Raw genomic sequence first — 20,360 nt, forward strand, 5'->3', positions numbered from 1 at the left:
CAACGGGGAGGACGCAGACTCACAGCTAGAGCAGGTTCAATAAAATGACCCATACAAGAAATAATGCAGTAAAACTGGCTTACAGGTGCTGACAGCAGGTTCAAACAGAGGTAACATGTTAACAGGACCAAGATGCAGATACGTACAGGTTCAGGTAAAGATGCAGGTACAGGTAGAAATATTCAAAGGCAAATGGCATCATTCCCAATTTGGCCGAGGGCCAGTGTCAGTGTGCTGATAGGCGTGGGACTCATGTGACAGGGATAGGCTGGAGAGTCAGGGGGCATATGGTATACAGGTTATGAATGGAAGATCCCAAAAGTTCTCAAGAAATTCGGGGGCCCTCGGGTTATGTGTGAAGAGGCTGAGGTGGAGAATACAGATAGAAACTGTGTAGTCATGACACATACCAATGTAGCCTATTCTGTTTTTTGATTGCCATGCAATATTCAGTTTCAAATGCCTATTTTAACAGGCACTAGTGGTGTGAGTGTGGTCGCTGAGGCTGTAGCATATACAGTACAGGCCAGAGAATATTAGAGGTTTGAAATTCGGTTCCCAGCAACCAGTAACGGTCGTTTAGGCGACCCCGCACAGTGTGCTGTCCACAACTACTTGCTTTGTGTTTCTGAGTGACCAAGAGTAGAGAATTGTATTTGTACTCTAGCAGTGCAAATGTGTGTGATTGTGAAGCAGGGAGTTGGATGTGGATCAAGTCATTTAGAAGAAAAACTATTTTATGCATTCATCAAAATGTCTGTTAGCCATCATTAGATGTAACGTTACAAATAAAAAAGGAAGAAGCCATGTTATGACAATGTACATTGTATGGTTATGTCCAATGTAGTATCACGACAGTTCAATCCACTGGATTAGTGTACGTGGTCATAAATTTTAATATCTCACAACCTGTCTGTAGTTAGGTTTAGGCAACACACCTGGTTACTGGTTACTGAGAGATTATGATTTTAGGTTATGTGTTCACAAAAATAAGTATGTGAAATACTGACAAAATATATCTATGCTGTACAGAAATAGAGCCACACATCTAGACTCAGCCTTCAGATGAGCTGACACTGAAATCCTTATTCTGCTAACATCCCCGCCTCTATAATGTACCACTATTATAGAAGAATGTACAGTTATGGCCCCATACATTGCACATATATTCTTACCATGTATCTCTCTCTTTCCTCTATTGTTCTGAACTCCATCCATAACCTTTCCAATCTTTGCCCTCTGTTCCATGCCATTTGGACCCACCTGCAATCTAACTCTCCATTGACTGTCGAATGGGTTCCGTTTATTTTTTCTCCCAAGTTTCTCATCTTTTCCCCTCTGCTCTGTTTCTCCTCCCCTCTTCACTTTTGGCCTCATCTATCACCGTCTTTACCATAACTACATTGCTCCCTATCTGTCCTGTTTTTTTCATACCATACGCATGCTATCTCATCTCTGGCCTCCCCAGTTACAGAGCCATAAAATCCTCTCTCATCACTCCCTCTTCTCCTCACCTCATTCATCTCTCACACTCTCCCTCGTTTCCATTTTTCTGCATCCTCTCTCTTGTCACCCCCTCAAAACGCACTTTCACGTGATTCTGTCCGACAGCCTATCCCTTGATCTTGTTTGTGGTGTCACACTTCCTTGGTCATTGTCCGCTCTGCTTGTTTTCTTAATCTTTATTTTCTACTATCTGTTTACTTATCACAATCACCCCGCCCCTTCCAAACCCGATTCCTCACCCTTCCTCCTCCCTCTCCTCCTTTTGATAGTGTTTTATCCCCCCAAGGGAATGGCTTTGCTGCAACGGGTTTTTGAGGTATTGACGTTTCCACTGATACTGGCCTGGTTATCTGTCAAGGCCGGGGCTGGAGTGTAATGGCTCTGTAATTGGATAAGATATAGGATTTTTGTCGTGGAGGGATACATCGCAAACTGCCTCACCCTCTATTTTATTATAAGACTATCATCTCTCATGCCTCCTCCACTACACTTGGTGCTCTTCTCCGACTCTATCGTACTTTCTTGATCTGACTCTCTCCCTTTCTCTTACTTTGTCCCCATGTTTCTGTCTTCTCTCGCTCCCTGTCATTTTTAAATCAGTCACTCTCCTTCACTTGTGCTTTCAAGCCCGTCACATTCTTATCTGTATTTGTGTCCTTTAGAAAAAAAAATCCATCACAGAGAATCAAAGGAGACGGCCATGACATGGCCAGTTCGCAGTCCATCCACCACCCACTTTTCCCGATAATCATTTCACAGTAGCATTCTGTCACAGGCTCGGCTGTTTATTGCACTGATACATCTTCAATGTGTGTGTGTGTGTGTGTGTGTGTGTGTGTGTGTGTGTGTGCATGCGTGTGTGTGTACGTGCACGTGTGTGTGAGTGAATGCAAAAGTGTGCGCTACTCTCCTCGTGTTTTATTCTCTCTGTCTGCTTTTTTCTCGTATTTCTCAGACTGGTTTGACTGCTCGCACAGTTGCCTCCATACAATTCTGGCATCACGCCTGTGTTTTTTTTCTTACATTTTAATAGCAGATGAAATCAGGTCAGTGGGATCCTGCCCAGTGTCTTTCTTTGCCTTCTGCCTAGCAGTTGCCATGCTCTTTTGTTTCTGCCTCATTTACCCTGAGGCTCATTTAACCTGCAAGGTCCAGGGGAGTGTGGCCCTGCCTCAGGTAGACACCTGGAGGTGTGAAGTGGGGGCAACCTTTGGAGGACACATGAGTGTCTGTCTGGAAATATAGACAGAGCCATGAGGTTTCAGGCTAGCACAAGGACACAGACTGCCACTGAGTGGATTACGAGATAAACACAACCATCTATTCCAACAGTCGACACTGTAGCCATGGGAAAATAGTATTGAAACGCTCTTCTTTGATGCTTTCAGAGATGGTTATTTTCTTCAAAGCAATTTTTCACCTTGGAAAAATGTTTTCAAACTTTGTTGCACCTACCCTGTAAAGGAGATCATAAAACTTCAACTTGATATATACCTTCCATACCCTATTCAAATGGTTAAAAGGATGGTCAAATATTTTCACTTAGTAGTCTACCCTGTTCTTATTGTCCATTTTTGAGACTTACGAAAAAAAAAGCTACACAAATGTGTGCCCTGAAAATGAGAATGCACATTCCACAGGAGGGACATTCCACTTTAATCTGCACTTAAGGATGTACATATACCCAGTGCTTTGCTGGAAATAAGTGGAGATAACCATATGTAACTGTCAGTATGAAGAGGATTGAATCACAGGATCCATCCTGAAATGTCATACACAGTAATGCCACTCCTCTGTAAGTCGAGGTTTCTGCTGTGTTGTAGAGTGGGTAATTATAATTGTGAAGAAGAGTGTAATCGTCATTCTTGTGAAACAACTTTATAGTCAGCAGGCTTCAGCCCTGTATGCAAAGCTATTAATAAAATATCACATCTCCCGTGCTATTACAGAAGCAAATGTCCTGCTGATATCTGCTGGACATTGACCATTAACAATGGGACAGACTATAACTCCACATTCCCTTTGTAAAATATCATTAGGGATGTACCGTGCTGCCTCTGTGCTTGTGGGCAGCAGCAACTCAGCAATATGTGCAACAGGCAGTTTTTGCCTTTTAGAAATACAAACAGAAGAAAAAATGTTTCTTACCATTTCTCACCTTGTATGTATTTATGTGGCAAGCCATAAAATCTACTGGCTAGATACTGTTGAAGGGATGTAAGAAATTTGAAAACAACCTTTGACACCTCAATCATTCTAAAAATGTCACTAACTCTGCAGGTGCAGGTGGATGGTCACCTCTGGACAGTGACCATTACCAGTGGCTACAGGTGGACCTGGGTTCCAGAAAGCAAGTGAGCGCCATAGCAACGCAGGGTCGCTACAGCAGCTCTGATTGGACAACGCGGTACCGTCTCCTCTACAGTGACACAGGAAGGAACTGGAAACCATATCACCAAGACGGCAACATTTGGGTCAGTGAGCATGTGTGTCTGTGTGTGTAGGTGTATGTATGTGTGTATATAAGCCATTGCCACAGGCTATCAGATACTAAAACTAGTATCTAAAAACAGTAAGACAATCAAAGACAGAGCTCTACAGTTGGCTTATTTTCTATTTTTGTTGGGTGATAATTGTAGATAACCATATCTCAATTTAATTATTTTTTAGTGTGTGGGAGGAAAACTCCATCACAGCGCAGGGTTCATTAATATTCATCAGTTAATTAGCTCAGTTTTTACTTGATATAACATCTCAACCAGAGACCTTATTCAAGCATTGATGGCTTCTATATGTAAAATACAATGAGCCAATGAGCACTTTATTCCTAGAATTTGTATTGATGTGATCTGTCTCTTTCTTTATTGTATATGTCACTTATTCCAAACGAACAGACTTCTGTGACCTCGCTGTAGGCAAGCACTTGAGTGGAACCTCTGACAATTACCTAGCTATTATATTATTATTGTAATTAGCTAATAGGTGAATGGCCCACACTATACACTATTGCTGTATAGTGAAGGGCTACAGGTGATATACTTTTAGCTAGAGGAAGAAAGAAGAGATGAATAGCCCTTTCCTGATTGTGCCCAGATCATCTGATTCTCATCTGCCATAAGGATCTTTGCAGAGGCGTTGGCACAGTGTTGAATCCACAGGGTATCATCTCCTGTAAAAGACCATCAGGCCTGTGTACTTCACTTTATTAATCAGGTGCAATGCACATTCATTAACATCAGTATGATGTAAAATTATCAGCTTAAGTGAAAAGGCTGAAAGAAACAACCAAATTCAGAAAACAAAACAGATTCAGAAACAGACTTCCCATAGAAGTATGCAGCACAAATGAAAAAGAAACCTCATAGTGCCATTACACATCTCCTGCAATATCATTCATAAATCTAATATATACTTACAAATATATCACTTAGATTAGTTAGAGTGCTGTGTTGTGTGATAGTGATTCAATTAAAAACAGATGGAATAAACAGAAGCTGACCCCAAGACAAATCAAAAAGAAATCAAGCAGTTACATGTCATCAGTGCAGAAGATTCTTTTTTACTAATCTGGCTGATTTACTCAAGGCTTAGAGATTCAAGGCTGTTCAGTTATTGGCTGCCATCTCTTGAAAGTTGTAGTTCTGTTAACATCAAATTAGTTGGTTTTGTTTTCAGTATCAGGAAGAAATGAAAAAAATATGTTTAAACTACAAATGACACATTTAACTGTTTCCTTCGATCAAATTATGTAAAGAGTATTGGTTATCACATGCACACATTTTTATTAATTTTATTTGTTCCTGGTAAAATACAGTGTTTCAGTGCAATTAAAATGGCTCTCTCTTTCTAATCCCATTTTCCTCAAGCTTGTAAAATAATCATGAACATTTTTAGTATAAACTAGCAGGTAAATTTCCTGCTAGTGTTCTTAATTGAAAGTGTAGCCCAATGCTTGCCTTCTCAGCAACTCATTCTCTTGGGCTTGGTAAAAATCACATCGTACAGTCAGTTCACAACATGAACAACCTACTGTATAACTAACGAAGCCTAAGCAAGTGTTTCCTGACAGGTTTAATTCAGAGCTTTTAACTCACTATTTCCTTACATTTTAAAACACTACACACTGGGTGAAAGTATCCAGCATGTCAAGTGGAGTAATCTTGTTTAACATGAACACGTAGCGATACGTTTTTGTCTGTGGGTATCGAGCTCTACATTCAGCCCGTAATGGCTTCATCATTATTCTGTCTTTATGTACTGCTAGGATTGGTTGTACTGACAATTATGGATCTTTTGGAGTTGAAAGTAAATTAAGTTGTTGTTTTTGTGTGCTACATCATAATTGTTTGCCCATTATTTTTTATTCAGAAGTGTTTTCCTTCTGCCATTAACCCTGATTCATTGCCTAATATTTTGGCAAAATACTACAAAACACATTCATCTCTTGGATGTTTTTGTAACTATAGCCAACTTCTTTTCCATTTTGCCTGGAAGTATGACATATATATTGCTTTTTAATTTATCGCCAGTGTAATTTTAAATATTGGTTATGTAAACAAAATACAGAGCCAATAATTTTAAGCCGGACATACACCATCAATAACCCCCCAGTGCAGTAACAAGCAAAACTGGAGCCATTTGTTTCTCTCAGTCTATTGTCTTATTTAGAGGAGACTTTGGGACACACACATACATGTACACACGCATTAACTTAAGCTACAGATGTGCCTCTGCACAAGTATAGACCTTTTTTGTAACTGTGTGTGTGTGTGTGTGTGTGTGTGTGTGTGTGTGTGTGTGTGTGTGTGTGTGTGTGTGTGTCTGTTTGTGTGTAAGTGGTGATAATATTGGAGCTATCAGTGCTATTGATCAAAGGGACGGGTGGGGACGGGTGGTGATGATGGGGCGCTTAAGCCAACTTAATGTTTCACACACACACACACGCACACACACTGCCACCATCAGACCCTGTTTCAGCCCATTCAATCACATTCGGCTCAATCCCATTCACTGCAAGATGAGGTTCACACAGCGATCCCCAGAGAGAAAACCACCTGTCCTGCACTCTTATGCATGAAGGTTCTATTCAGGAACATTTTGCCACCAATCACCGCCCGCCGTTACTCCACACTGATCACTTAACTCTTTCACTGTCAAACTGAGACTACCACTTTCAGTCAAAGCAACAGTGTCGATGCTAGCTTAGCTGTTGTGACTCTGGTTCACTAGGGAGGATAATTGGTAAAGTCCTGGCAATTGCAGTATTGGATTTGGGAAAAATGTTGTTTAATGCCTCACTAATGTACTACTGAGGAGTCACAATGACATTGATGAATTGCTGTGACAATTAAAATGCCAAGTGCAAGAGGATAATGCCTAAGAGGCTGTCAATACTGGCAAACTTGAATTAATCAGTTACAATAATCATTCTGATGGATAACATGCATTGGCTGTCATGGAAGATGCAACATTTTTTTAAGCATAGACAATATTTTGTTACCTCTTATTTAACAATTATTGTAAATGAAGAGTGGAGGTTTGACCTTTAGTGCGCTGCAGAGCAAAATGTTGATTAGCAGGTCCATATTGGTTAAATAGTGTTTTACCAGGATGCACAAAAATGCCTTGCAAACACATTTGACCCACAGTGGTGGCTTGATACGTAGTCCTGCTATGCTATAAAGGTTAGTAATAGCTGTCAGTATTGTGCTGTGAAAAGTATGCCAAAAGAGAATGAGAGGATGATGAGCAGATCCAAAGAATTATGGTTAACATCTCTCAAAAAAGGCTTCACAAATGTTTTTGGAGATACCAAGGGAATTTAACATGTTTGTTTGACCATAATGATACATGTAATATCATCTCATGTGTAACACTGAAGACACTTTGTTTAGAATGATAAGTCTGCAGGGTACTTTTTAATGCAACAATTAATATTTTATATTGCCTAATTTCCCTCTTACAATGATCTCAATGAAAAATGTAATTATTTAAGCACATCCCTAAAACCTTCCCTCATAAAAAAGAGGCAGTTGCAAGAAATACAGCATAACAGGTACTTCGAAAAATTGGAGTACTCAATGACGGGTAACTATTTGTCATCAAATTGTATGTCTTGGAACCCTTTCAAGTGATCAGCTTAATGTCATTAGTAACTTTTAGTGTCGCTGTTTGATTTCCGCAGTAACAGCATCATGATTTAATGTCTATCTCAGTGGGAACTTTAAAAGTTAAATGTGGTTTGTAGTGAATTATGTGAAAGCACAGAAACAAAAAGAACACTATCTGTCTGACGGCACATTAAAACTCAATTAACGCAAACATTTTAAGTCATGTTTTACTTCCACACACTTGTTTACCATAACTCTTGTTCAGATAATGCCAGCAGGCCCCGTCTCACACTGTTTATTCATGTGGAGCTTGAAGCTGCACGTACACCAGGTCAGTTGACAGTAATGTATGTATCCAATAAACTAGCACAGACAAGGTCGCAAATCTTAAGCTGATATAGGATCAAAAGGGGACTTGGTAATAATGGGTTCTCACTGGGCCAATGACAAATAGCCCTATATGTTATTTTTGGTCTTAGGACATTTCTTAAATATGGCAACTCAAAACTGCCTACTGGTTTCTCTTACTGTAATATATTATTGTGTGTGTTCAGAAAAGAAGTCATTTTCATGTTCTAGTCATGTTTGCCTCTACCAGTATGAGGTGTGTAGACAGCATAGGGTTGGATTGCATCCACTTTCTGCATGTGTGTTGGTGTCACAGATTAGATGCTTCCATAAATTCTACAGGATAGGAGAAATAGTGCATGACTTTAAAAATGCTGAATGTATGATGATGTCCTATGCAGCGAACTGATTACAGTATTCAGGAGTAGATGTTGCTAATACTCACCAATATATCTTGGCACTTAACAGCAGGTCCCTCAATAGGGGGAATAACACCAGATATAAAATGAATCTTCAACCGTAAATCAACATCACAGAGAAAAAGGATCTTTGAGATTAACAGTGGCATAGGACCAAAATAATTTTTCAAGCCTCTGTGCTTGGAAACACATTACTGGCCCTGTTATCTTGTCAGCTGGCCTGTGAGCCATTTTGGCCCACACTCAAACAAACCAGGGCATAAGGCAAGTGAATTATAGTTCCCCATAACCCTGACAGGCCTACTTATCTAACACATATACTTAAATATCACTTATTTGGATCTTCACATGTAAGATCAACTCTTTCCCAGTGTCCTCTAGACTAGACTGTGAAAAGGATTTTCACCACTTGAGAGAAGGCCATTTCTACTCTGTAGAAAGTATTATTATTATTGTTGTTATTACAATTTTTTAAAACCTGGACCTAATGGCTAGGAGAAACCGAGAAAAAGACCACACCACAAGATCATACCACAACCAGAATGCCACATTTTAAATGATGCTCTGGTAGCAGTTGCCTTCTTCATACACTGTTGTGTCTAATGCCACAGCTCTATATTTGACCTCATAACAGTTACCTCAAATATGTGATTCCAACATCACATTATAAGACTAGTTTACTTCCAAATTCACTGGTATTTTAGTGCCAGCTTTCCCTTTTTGGGAAGAATGAGGAAGTCCAACTTCTAATTCAAAGCAGGTTTCTTCAGTTCTGAAATATATATTAAAATGCAGCTATCAAGTCTCCTAAAACAGAAACATACTTACTTCCTATCTCTGGTTTTCACTTTTAAAAGCCTGGAGCATAATTTATTAATCAGTCATAGTTCAGTCAGTCCTGAAAAAAAAGGTAACAAATTAAAGTACGGTGCAGACCTTTTGAACTTAACTGATTTTTCCGAGATTTAAAGCATCCTCCACGTTTCTGCATCTGATTAAATTCAAGACATCAAGTGCCTTATACATTTACATCTAGGCATCTGGCTGACACTTATATTCAGAGGGGCTTACATCAGGAAAGCCAGGAAGTTAAGTGTACATTAATGTAAGAAACAAAAAAGACAAGGACGAGGAAAAATGAATAAAATGTTAAGACTAATAAAACTAAAGAAGGGAGCTCAAAATCTCTTTCATATATGTATAAAAGTGCTCATAAAAGAGAGGATAAAAGATGCAGGAAACTGTTCTGCAATTTAAACAAGTCTCAGGCTATAGTCTTTTGGCACTTTAATAGAAGATTAAGAGCAAATATGATTAAAAAGTCTTTATAATGATAAGGTATTCTTCGTTTCTGCCTTTATTAGACAGTGACAGTGTAAGAGTCAGGCGAGATAGGAGGAGAGGGGTATGACAAGACGTGTATGGCAGGCAATTGAAGTCCCCTGTGATGGTATTAATATATATATATATATATATACATATGTGTGTGTGTATGTGTATATATATATATATATACACACATATATACATATATATATATGGTAGTGGACTCAACCATTGGGCTACTGTAGGGTGCCGCAGCTGGTGTTGTGCAATTTGAGCCAATACATCTTCATACCAAGATGAATCATATGACCGTTCCCAGAAACGACGTAGCCATTGCAGCGTACAGGCAACAAAACTACTTAGTTTTAGAAAAAGATTGTGGTTTGGGTTTAAAAAAAGTTGGTTAATTACTTTGTTACTTAACTCAAGCACTTATGTACTTTATGTACATAACTTACGCTACATTATGTATGTGACATAAGTTAACTACATTACTCAGTCAAAATAACTCACCGCTGACTTTTGGTTTCACATGGAACAAGAACAGCAGCCTGATGGGTGTCCTGTGTGTGTCCTTAGTTTGTTTGACCCAATCGTCCATCATGTCCACCTCCCTATGCATACTTAGTTACGCTTTATACCATGTCGCCTGAATTTCTTCGCTGCTGTAATAATTACTATGGCCACTAAAGGTCGCCACCTAACAATAAACGTAAATATGGGTTGTAATAATCTGCTTGCACAGTCGACCTATAAGATCATTTTTCTGATGATGACAAGCTTATTTTAGCAAATATTACACACACAATGTTGCACCTACAATGCAGTACTGAGTTCCCTCCCCTGGGCTCACCTATCCCTAGCAACCCACATGAAGGCTGGTTAAGTCGACAACCCACAAGTGGCCCTAACGACTCTGAAACTCAGAGCTCACATGTGTCCTTAACGATTCTGTAAGGACACACCCACACAGAGTTTAAAAGCCTGCAACTCCCCTCCAGTTAGTTAGAACTGAAGAAGCTTCTGGGATGAGAGGTGAAACGTCTTCAAGAAACTGAAACACGTCCAGTTACGATACAGCACTTAGAATTACATTTGCATTACACTTTCTTGAAATAGGTACATAGCTCCATCATTTCGAAATCTTCTGGGAAGGCCCCTTTGATGTAAAAATCTAACTGCCTTTTACCTCACTTAAACATTTAGCTGGCAAACCTGCACCTGCTTGCTTAATGTCAGCTTGTAATTGAATGATCAGGAGGGGTGCTCCAGATCTCAGCCAGATTGCAACTACTGTAGAGTCTCTTCATATGTACTATGCATTGACATGTTCTTGTGTAAATCCTTGAAAGTGTCATATCACAATGATATCTTTAAGCTTCACTTATAATCGGTCTGGCATGACTAAGACATAGGCCATTTTCATGTTCCTTCTGAAACATAACTCAAGTTTGTGTGAGTGGAAGGGACAATGAAGTGTCAGCTTTGCTGTGATAATATCAGGAGTACAGTAGTAGACAAGCACCCTTTGTTTAACCGAAATATTTGGCTAACTTCTTTGCTCTAATTATAGCTGCACAACCCAGCCAGTAACCACATGTCAAGTGCAACTGCTGTTAAGAAAAGCCTCAGATGTTAGAATAATTATAGCTTGTCATTTACTCATTTGGAAATCAATTCTCTCAGCCCAATATTCCACCCAAACCTCCTGCTATGTTGTCAAGATGACCACATGCACAGCATTAGTGGTTCTATCTAAGTAGTGCTTCACATCAATGACACTGTCCTTGTTGTCATAATAAATGCACTATAAAAGGAACATTTTCTTTAAATGTTAAGTGATTGCTTTTGCCAGTAACACAAGAGACACAAACAGCCATTGTTGTTCTGTCAAAGTAGACTAGAATGCCCATTTTCTCTGTGATTACTAATTGGTCCAAAGATAAGCATCCATTTCAAGAAGAGGAATCTATACTACACATACTATGTAATGAGTCAAGTCGCAGATGGAGATGATCCATAGCTACCACCCGAACAGCAACTGGTGCCAGCTGATGAAATGGATTGGAGAGGGGATCAAAGGAGATTAATTTACATCAGAGGAGGTGGACTCATTTGATATTAATGTTAGATCTTTAAGACATTTAGCATTCAGTTTAAAGTGTGTATAATTAGATATTATCCCCTTGTTTTGATCCTGACTCATATTGACCAACCCCACATGAATTGCTAAAACCAGACACCCACATGCATGCAAAACAAGTTTATGCACACGCATATTCACTCACACATATTGACTCCTGCTGTCAGTTTGCCATTGTAAAGGACTTATTAATTACATCCAGCCAAAAAGGTCCAAAATGTTTGAATTCAAGTAATCATACCACAGAGGAACATATTGCTTGCAGCATGGATATGACTTTTCTGGCTTTTTTTTTTTTTCATCTACACTGATAAAAAGTCCCCTCCAACTTTCAGCTCTGTATCTTGATGTGCCACAGTGACTTCACAGGGCTTGAACATCAGTCTGTTTAATGTCACTTTACTCCATTGCAGATAAGAGTAGTATGGAAATTAAAAATTGCTGAGTGTGAATAAGGAGGCTGATGAATTGAAATAGATAGAGAGGACTCTTCCCAGTGGGTCATGGAAATCTCCTATGATACAACTTGAGTGCCTGCCTTGAAATTTTAATGGTACTGTCAGGAACATGAACATCGTACTTGTGTGACTGTGGATGAGACATGGCACTGGAAAGTTTAGACGAATTATACCTTTGCCATGCTATGGATTGCACTCTGTCTCTGTGATTAATGACAGTGTTATCAAAATGTTTGTAGTAACCATTTTATATCAACAGTGCACAGGTGATGCCCCAATAACCACTTAAAATAGATTTTTTTAAATTCTGTCTCCAAGATCGTTGGTGATGAGTGGCGTCTGTCTGACTCATTTTGCCGAACAGATCTTGTCTCTTTCCTAATGGTTCTCGTGGGTCTTCCAGGTAATGTCAGAGCTTTGAGTGAGTAGGCAGCGTGATGCGCGAGGAGGAGTCAGACATCAATGAGTGTGAAAATGCTGGCCCCCTGAAAATCGTGTCAAAAACACACACTCATATAATGAGTTTGCGAAGTGTTAGCAGGCGCAGACACATATATACACACAGACACACACAGACACACACACACACACACACACACACACACACATACACAAAAACACAAACATAGCAACTTAGCTCCATGTGTTTGTGTGAAGTTTTAATAGCAGAGCCAGGGAGGCAGTCTTCACTCCATCAGCGCTTGTTCCTGGTGAGCAGAGGGGAGAGAAGGTGCCAGTGTCCACGGCCTGAGTAATGGGCTCTTAAAGCTCTATTCTGTGTGTGTTCAGTGTGTGTGTGTGTGTGTGCACATCCATGCGTGCATGCATGAGTGTGTGCGTGTAAAATTTAATTCAGTGCAGGGGAATATTTTGCACACCAATGATAATTTTAAAGTTAGTTGGAGAAATAGTAATGATTGTATGATGCTAAAATGTTCCTTGAGTTTGAAAGCACTTTATTCCTTTTTTCATTATGCCGCAGTAATTAGCCAAAATGGAAGCCCATAGAAATTTTTTAGAATAAAATGTTCTGGAAGTGTTTCTCATTTTTCTGCTAATAATGTATGTGAAGCAAAGAAAGGATTTCTGTTCCCTTTGTTGCCAGCTCTTTGGGAGCTCCTTGTAGCAGGTGATAGTAGTTAATGAGAGACTGAACTGAGGAGCAACGCTCCGGCACATGGCTGTAATAGCCGATACAAAAGGATGTAATAATGTGCCAGCTCCAATAAAATAACATAAAGTACATTGGAAGCACCTTGCTTGTGCATGTAAAAATATGTATTAAATCCTTTATGGAGCAGGAATCAACAAAATCACAAAGCATAAGCCAGACATAGGCCAGTAAATGATGGTAATGAAGCATACAGATATGCAGTTTGTGTGTTCTTCATCAAATAGCATTAAAGAGTAATGGAGTAGTACCCAAGAAATGAGGAAAAGAGGTAGGAACAAAGGAGAAATGATGTGAGCTTTCCAATGGTATAGACCACAATCAGTGATATCTAAAGCTGCTACATGAGACATGCATAGAAAACTGAGGAAGAACATTACATAATGAACATTACTTACACTAGTAATTCGAAGAAATAACGCATTTTATGGAATAACAAGGAACCATCAGGAAAGGGGAAGGCAGACAGTCAAAACTCAAATCTAAACTATACAGACAAACAAATGATAGCCGAATCACAAAAACATGACAAAAAAAAAGCATTACAGGATATAGCACAGATCAAGTTCCTCATTCAGCCTGTCTGGAGCTGTAGACCCAGATCAAAAACCCATTTCATTTCTGCCTGCAGCAGAACTTGGTTGTGGTCTCCACCCCTAGTGGGAGGCTTGATTGACTGTGTAGCCTAGAATTTTAATTCTGTGTGCAAGTGTCAAGAAGTGGTTGGCCAGAGGACATGAAGAATCTCACCCATTGAGGCATCTTTTCTTGTTCAACAAGTTTCCAACTGCTGTATTTTACCGACATATAGTTGCAGGTAAGGGACCTGATTAATGTGAACCCACCCATAGGAGGCACAAGGTGTCAGATATCACCCTTTTTGGATTCATAAACTCCTTTAGTATGTTGGAAAGAGGGCAGACAAAGCCATGCCCACACAGCGGTGCTAACTCCTCTCATAAGTGGTTTGTAGGGGAAGACATGAATTGATCACAGCAGTCTCTCAAGTTGGTGTTACACTTAAAAGTTTCAAAGGGATTCTGGTAACATCATGTAATTGCTACACAGGCCAGTGGCTGCACTAAAAAACATGGACTTGCTATTATTCTATAAAATAAGCCTGTGTTGGAGGCATTCACACACACACAATCGCTGTGACTTTACACTTATTGATGAAAACGGAAGACTATTCTATTGTACTCTAATTGGAAGACATTTTATTTCTGCATTGTAACACCCAGAAATCCATATAATTTCCTGTATCCTCCTGTATCTAACAGTTTAAAGATTCTTAACTTTTATTAAGCATTACTACAGTTTGTCCTGTTTTCTGTGGCACATACCAACACAAACACAATCACCCACAGGGCTTCACGGAAACACAAATTTCTCTATGGTCCCTCTGTTTTGTCCTGAACACTTGTCGATAAAAACAAAAGACCAGACCAGGCCAGACTGATTTCCCTTGTCTCTGTTAGAAAAGGAACACACACACACACAGTGGCACCGATTCTGGGCTGCTCTAAAAACGGTTCCAGCAGCAACAAGCAAACCAGAAAATAGCTTCCACTTGTTGTTTCTCAGTATCTGGAGATCTGTTCTCTGGAAAGGCCTGTCTCTGGCTGTCAAAACAGAGACACACACACACAAACAGAAACGGCAGATACATATTCAGGAAATGAAAACATGCAGCCAGGAATAAGAATAAGTAATTGACTGAGGTGTAAGAAGGGGGGACAGCAGCTGAACAACTAGATAATGGGTGTATAGGTACTTGTTTGTGTATGTGTGTGTGAATACCAGGTTTATGGATACAAGCATGCCAACATGCGTGTGTATGTTGTTTACTAGTGATGGGTGTTTGTGTGTGAGGCGGAGCAGACCACAGGGGTCTTTGTTGACCAGCTGTAGTAAAATGATTGGCTTGTTCTGTCTTGAATGACAGCAGCCGTGGTGCTCCAAATGCCCAACAAGGACTGGCTGGCTCTAAGCTTTCCTCATTATTTTTTGTTTTCCAAGTCAAGTTTCCCCTCATTGCTCTTTTCTCCACTGATCTCATGGATTGCTAAAATCATGTGACAGCTCTGCACTGTTTTGATTCTCATTCAAGGTTTTCCTCGCTAACTTTTAGCTTTTAAAATGCAGCACGCTCAGTATTTAATATTCTTAAACATTATGCATATCCCCACTGGAGTACAAAACAGAAGTAAATATTTTGCGGTTTGTATCTACTAAGCATTCCCAAGTGGAAGTTATATATTTTTAAAGTTTCTTTTTATATGTTTCTGCCGTTCAAAGTAGTTTGACATACATTGCATGAATATACATCAAGGCAGAGGAACACACAAATCCATAAAAGCATGTGCAAATATATAGAGACATACACCTAGTAAAAACTGAAAGTTGCCTCAGGCACTTTGTGGCCTTTGTTGCCGCAAATTGCCTCAGTTCTTGATTAAACAAAACGTCAAAGTATCTAAGCTCTTAAGTTGCCTCACACTTGCACACACATACACCAAAATAAATGGTAACACTTACCCACTATACGAAGTGACACACAAGCACACACACACATACAAATTCCTAATTACTCATTGGTTCGCTGGTTAATGATTTGACTTTAGAGGAGAGGGAATTAAATGGTTGACTAGGCAGACTTTTGCGAGGTGTTCAGCATACACAACTTTTTCTTCATCTTCCTCCTACTCCACCTCACTTCCCTATCCCGCCTTCTGCACTCCACTCTGCATAGTAATGCCTTTGAATTGAGCTGTTCATTCAGCCAAGCACAGATAAGTGCCGAATAGTGGGATGAACACAATAGAGAAATAAAAGAAGGAAGCTGGAAAATCAGGATGGGGGGATGGAGCTTTTAGGTGGAGATGAAAAATGGTTCTTTCTCTCTCTATCCCTCTCTCTCTCTCTGTCTGTCTGTCTCTCTCCCTCTCTCGCACTCTCACTCTCACACACACACACCTTGACAAGGGTAAGGAGAGAAAAGTGTCAAATGGACGAAAAGAAGAAAAGTCTTCTGCACGCAGTCAGCCAAATCCTTGGTAGATATACAGTATTCACAGTTTTTTATTATTACTTTAACTATGAAATGAGCTTACTGGTGATATCAGGTTTTACCGTTGCAGAGGGGTTTAAATGGCAAGGTGGTGTGTGGGCGTTTGTGTGTGTGTGTATGTGCTTCTAAGCATATGTGTGCATGCAAATTGATACATTTGTGCTTTCTGTGCTTCAAATCCTGAGCCAGGACCGCAGGCATTTTGGAAACAGAATAGTGAAGGACAAACATGTGATGGAGAGCATAGGATGTGAAGGAGGATTTAGAAGATTTGACAGGAAAAGGGAAAAGAGGGATGAGAGAAAATCTAAGAGACGGACCAACAACTCCACAGGGTGGTGCTAGCCCCAGTGATAAAAGGAATATTTCAGCTTTGAGGAGACTTATAACTAGTTTTTCTTCTTTCAGATGTTTTTTTATGTCTTGGCATGTAGTTTTAAGGTGTATTAAACTATGAATTTACTTAGCTCAACTCATAAATTAAGTAGCAGTTACTTTTTAAAGGTACCATATTCTGCTCATTTTTAAGCTCATACTTTCATTTTGGGGGTCTGCTAGAAAATGTTTACATGCTTAAATTCTAAAACATTTTACTTTTTCTCAAACCGTCCATTGCTGCAGCACCTCAATTCACTCTCTGTCTGAATGCTCTGTTTAAGTGCCTGTCTCTTTAAGGACCTCCTCCTGAAAAGCCCAGTCTGCCCTGATTGGTCAGCTCTCAAAGGCCTGAGCAGGGACCCGCCCACTGTGTTTCTACATCTGCTGGTGTTTTTGCAATCACAACCATGCTGGGGCTGTGGCTGAGGGCGGTGACTGTAAAGTTGTGACATGACAACCTTACTGAAGTAGTGATGGCTTGTTTGAAGGCACAGTTTGTGAATACAGGCTGTGTGCATTTCTCCATGGACTGAGCATTATGATTCTTTGTCAGTAGTTATATTTGTAGTTGTACCTAGACCTGCTTTATGATAAAGAAATACAGGAAATCTCATAGTACAGATTGAAGAAGACAGAAGCCTCAACATTGAGGTGTACAGAAAACCTACACACACAGATCTATACTTGCTGTTCTGACTCTCATCACCCACTGGAGCACAAGCTGGGGGTCACCAGAACCCTAAAACATCAGGCTGAGACCGTGCCCACCAAGTCAGAGGGGAAGGAGAAGGAACAGAAGCACATCAGGGGAGCACTTAAAACCTGTGGATACCCAAACTGGACCTTTGTCAAAACCTCTAAAAGATCCAGAGCAGACAGAGGAGGAGACGGAAAAACGTAACAACATCATCATTCCTTGTGTCGCGGGAATATCTGAGAAACTCAGGAGGATCTTCAATAAACAGCATATCCCGGTTCACTTCAAATCTACCAACACGCTGAGGCAGAAACTTGTCCATCCTAAGGACAAAACACCCAGGCATAAACAGAGTAATGTAGTTTATGCTGTTCAGTGCAGCCAGCACTGCAGATTTGTACATTGGGGAGACAAAACAACCTCTCCATAAATGAATGGCACAACACAGGAGGGCCAACTCCTCAGGTCAAGACTCTGCTGTCCACTTACATCTGAAGGAGAAAAATCATTCCTTTGAGGACATCTTGGCAAGAGAAGACGGATGGTATGAAAGAGGAGTAAAAGAATCCATCTTCCCTTCCCAGACAGCTTAACAACCATTCACACCTGAGCTCACCTAGCCCTAGAAACCCACATGAAGGCCGGTTCGGTCAACGACCCACAAGTTAGAACTGAAGAAGCCTCTTGGATGAGAGGTGAAATGTCTTCAAGAAACTGAAACATGTCCAGTTGCCTCCGATACAGCACTTATAATTACCATGACCTGGATTACTGAGAACCTTCATCAACAACTTTATTATTTTCCATTTCTTTTCAGTTTTCTGTCGCTCTTTGGTTAGGTTTAGGGAACAAGAACACTTGGTTAGGTTTTGGAAAAGATGCTTTGTGTAACGGTTGTAGTTAAAACAGGTGGACCCAAAAGTTGACGCCAAACAGGGAGTTAATGAAAAGGTGAATTTATTGATCACAAAGAAATCGCTGGCAGGTAGAGGTGGTGAAATCGAGCGCAGGCAGGGTGGTGCAGGTGGAGACTCACGATTACGCAGGTGGCTGGCTCAGGCAGTCAGGGTTGTGTGGGGTGGCAGAGGTGCGGGAGGCTGGGTGGTGAGTGGTTGAGGGATAAAGGTGCTGGCGAGTGAAACATAAAGAAAGCTTCTAAATACATATACTCTAGAGACACTGAGAGCAAACAAGTACCACTGGAGCTGGTGACAATAATCTGGCAGCATGCAGAGGGAAGGTCTGGGTATAAGAGCAGGTGCTGATTACATCCAATGCACTGCAGGTGTGTGGATCGGCACAGCTGCAACCAGCAGAAAAGCCACGCCCAGCCTCACCAACTCTGAAACATAAAGTACAAAAACACACCACAAACCAGGCCACCACAAAGTCAAATTATAACACATTGTTTTAGAATTGACCATTTCATAAAAGTAAACATGAGTGTGAAAGAATAATTTCTCCCATGGTTGTATTTTCCTGGTCTTTTCCCTCGAGACACAAAGCCATGACATTACAAAACGTGGTCAGTTGCAATGATGATCCTGGAGCAACGTTAGTTATGATGTTCCAGGAACAACACCAACACGGGGATATCAGAGCATGCACGGGCAGAGTGACACTGTGCAGGAAGTCAGTCAAAGGGTACCTGAGATCCTAGTACTATTTCTCATCTAAAGACAATACAATATGTGTTTGCTTTCGGCCTGTGGCGAACCATTAAGTTTCTTTGAAAAGGTCTTACAGTGTATTTTCATACTCTTGCGCAAAGTTGCTATTTGATCCATGAGCTGAGGAAAGCTAAGCTCACATTGGACATATATTCAAACAATGTGCAGAGACATAAGAAAAGCATTTATGAGTTTATTTAACTTGGGATATGAAGGAAAAAGTCAAAATCCCCACAAAACCAAGTGATCCTATCTGCTAATGAACATGAATTTGATGATTAAATCCTAAGAAATACAGTGAAAACATGACAAATGGCTTCCATTTACTAAATACAACATGAAGGGGAACCCTGTACTAAGTAGATATGTGATTTATTTATAGCAGTTACATGTATAAAGTAGTATGAGTGTTCGTGGGAGTTGCAGCCATCTCCATCAAAAACAGCACAGCTGCCCTTGAGCAAGTCACTTAACCCAGATCTTCAGGACCTGTGCACCTGTAGAGAGTAGAAGCTGCAGCTAAAGTAGACTGAAGGGCTCCCCAATGAGTCATGTGGAGCTGTGTGAATGTGAAGCGGGGTGCTAATAAAAAAAGCTTGTGTGTGTGTTTGTGCACCCAGTTAACCTTTTCTAGATGAATAAAGATTAAAAGTGAAGGAAAGGCACTGAGGAGATGGAAGCACTGTTCACCTCATGTCCACTCCCTAGCCAGCGTGGAAGTTCAGTGGCTCTGAGCTTAGTGTGAACTCTTGACCATCTCCTCTTTTGCAGATAGCATATCTTCAGGGGTACATACTCGGGTCACAGAGAAGTCAGCTCAAAGCAGACTGTCTGAGGAGAGCTTTTCTCTCCCTACTCTCATACACTGCCCTGCCCACTTCATGTCTTATCTAAAATAACACATGGTTGTCCAGTGTCTTGCTCCCATTGAGTTACCTGCTAGGCTTTAAGTGATGGTTCTCCCCAATGGTTCATGCCGACTGTTCTGTGCAAATGCGTGTAGAAGAAAAGCATGGGGGACAGTGATGGTGGTGTGTTTGTTTGTTGCTGAGAGGAGGGAAGAG

At 40.4% G+C, this 20,360-nt stretch overlaps 1 protein-coding gene across 1 annotated transcript in view; it reads left to right on the forward strand.

The window, feature by feature from the left end:
* Positions 1 to 20,360, forward strand: part of cntnap2a (contactin associated protein 2a) — a 329,832-nt gene that overhangs the window by 147,766 nt on the left and 161,706 nt on the right. Inside the window, exon 4 of the mRNA XM_073488060.1 lies at positions 3,787 to 3,980. Coding sequence (XP_073344161.1) covers positions 3,787 to 3,980 — 194 coding nt within the window. The remainder of the gene's footprint in view (positions 1 to 3,786; positions 3,981 to 20,360) is intronic.

The sequence above is a fragment of the Pagrus major genome, chromosome 19 (assembly GCF_040436345.1).
Source record: "Pagrus major chromosome 19, Pma_NU_1.0".
Taxonomy (NCBI): domain Eukaryota; kingdom Metazoa; phylum Chordata; class Actinopteri; order Spariformes; family Sparidae; genus Pagrus; species Pagrus major.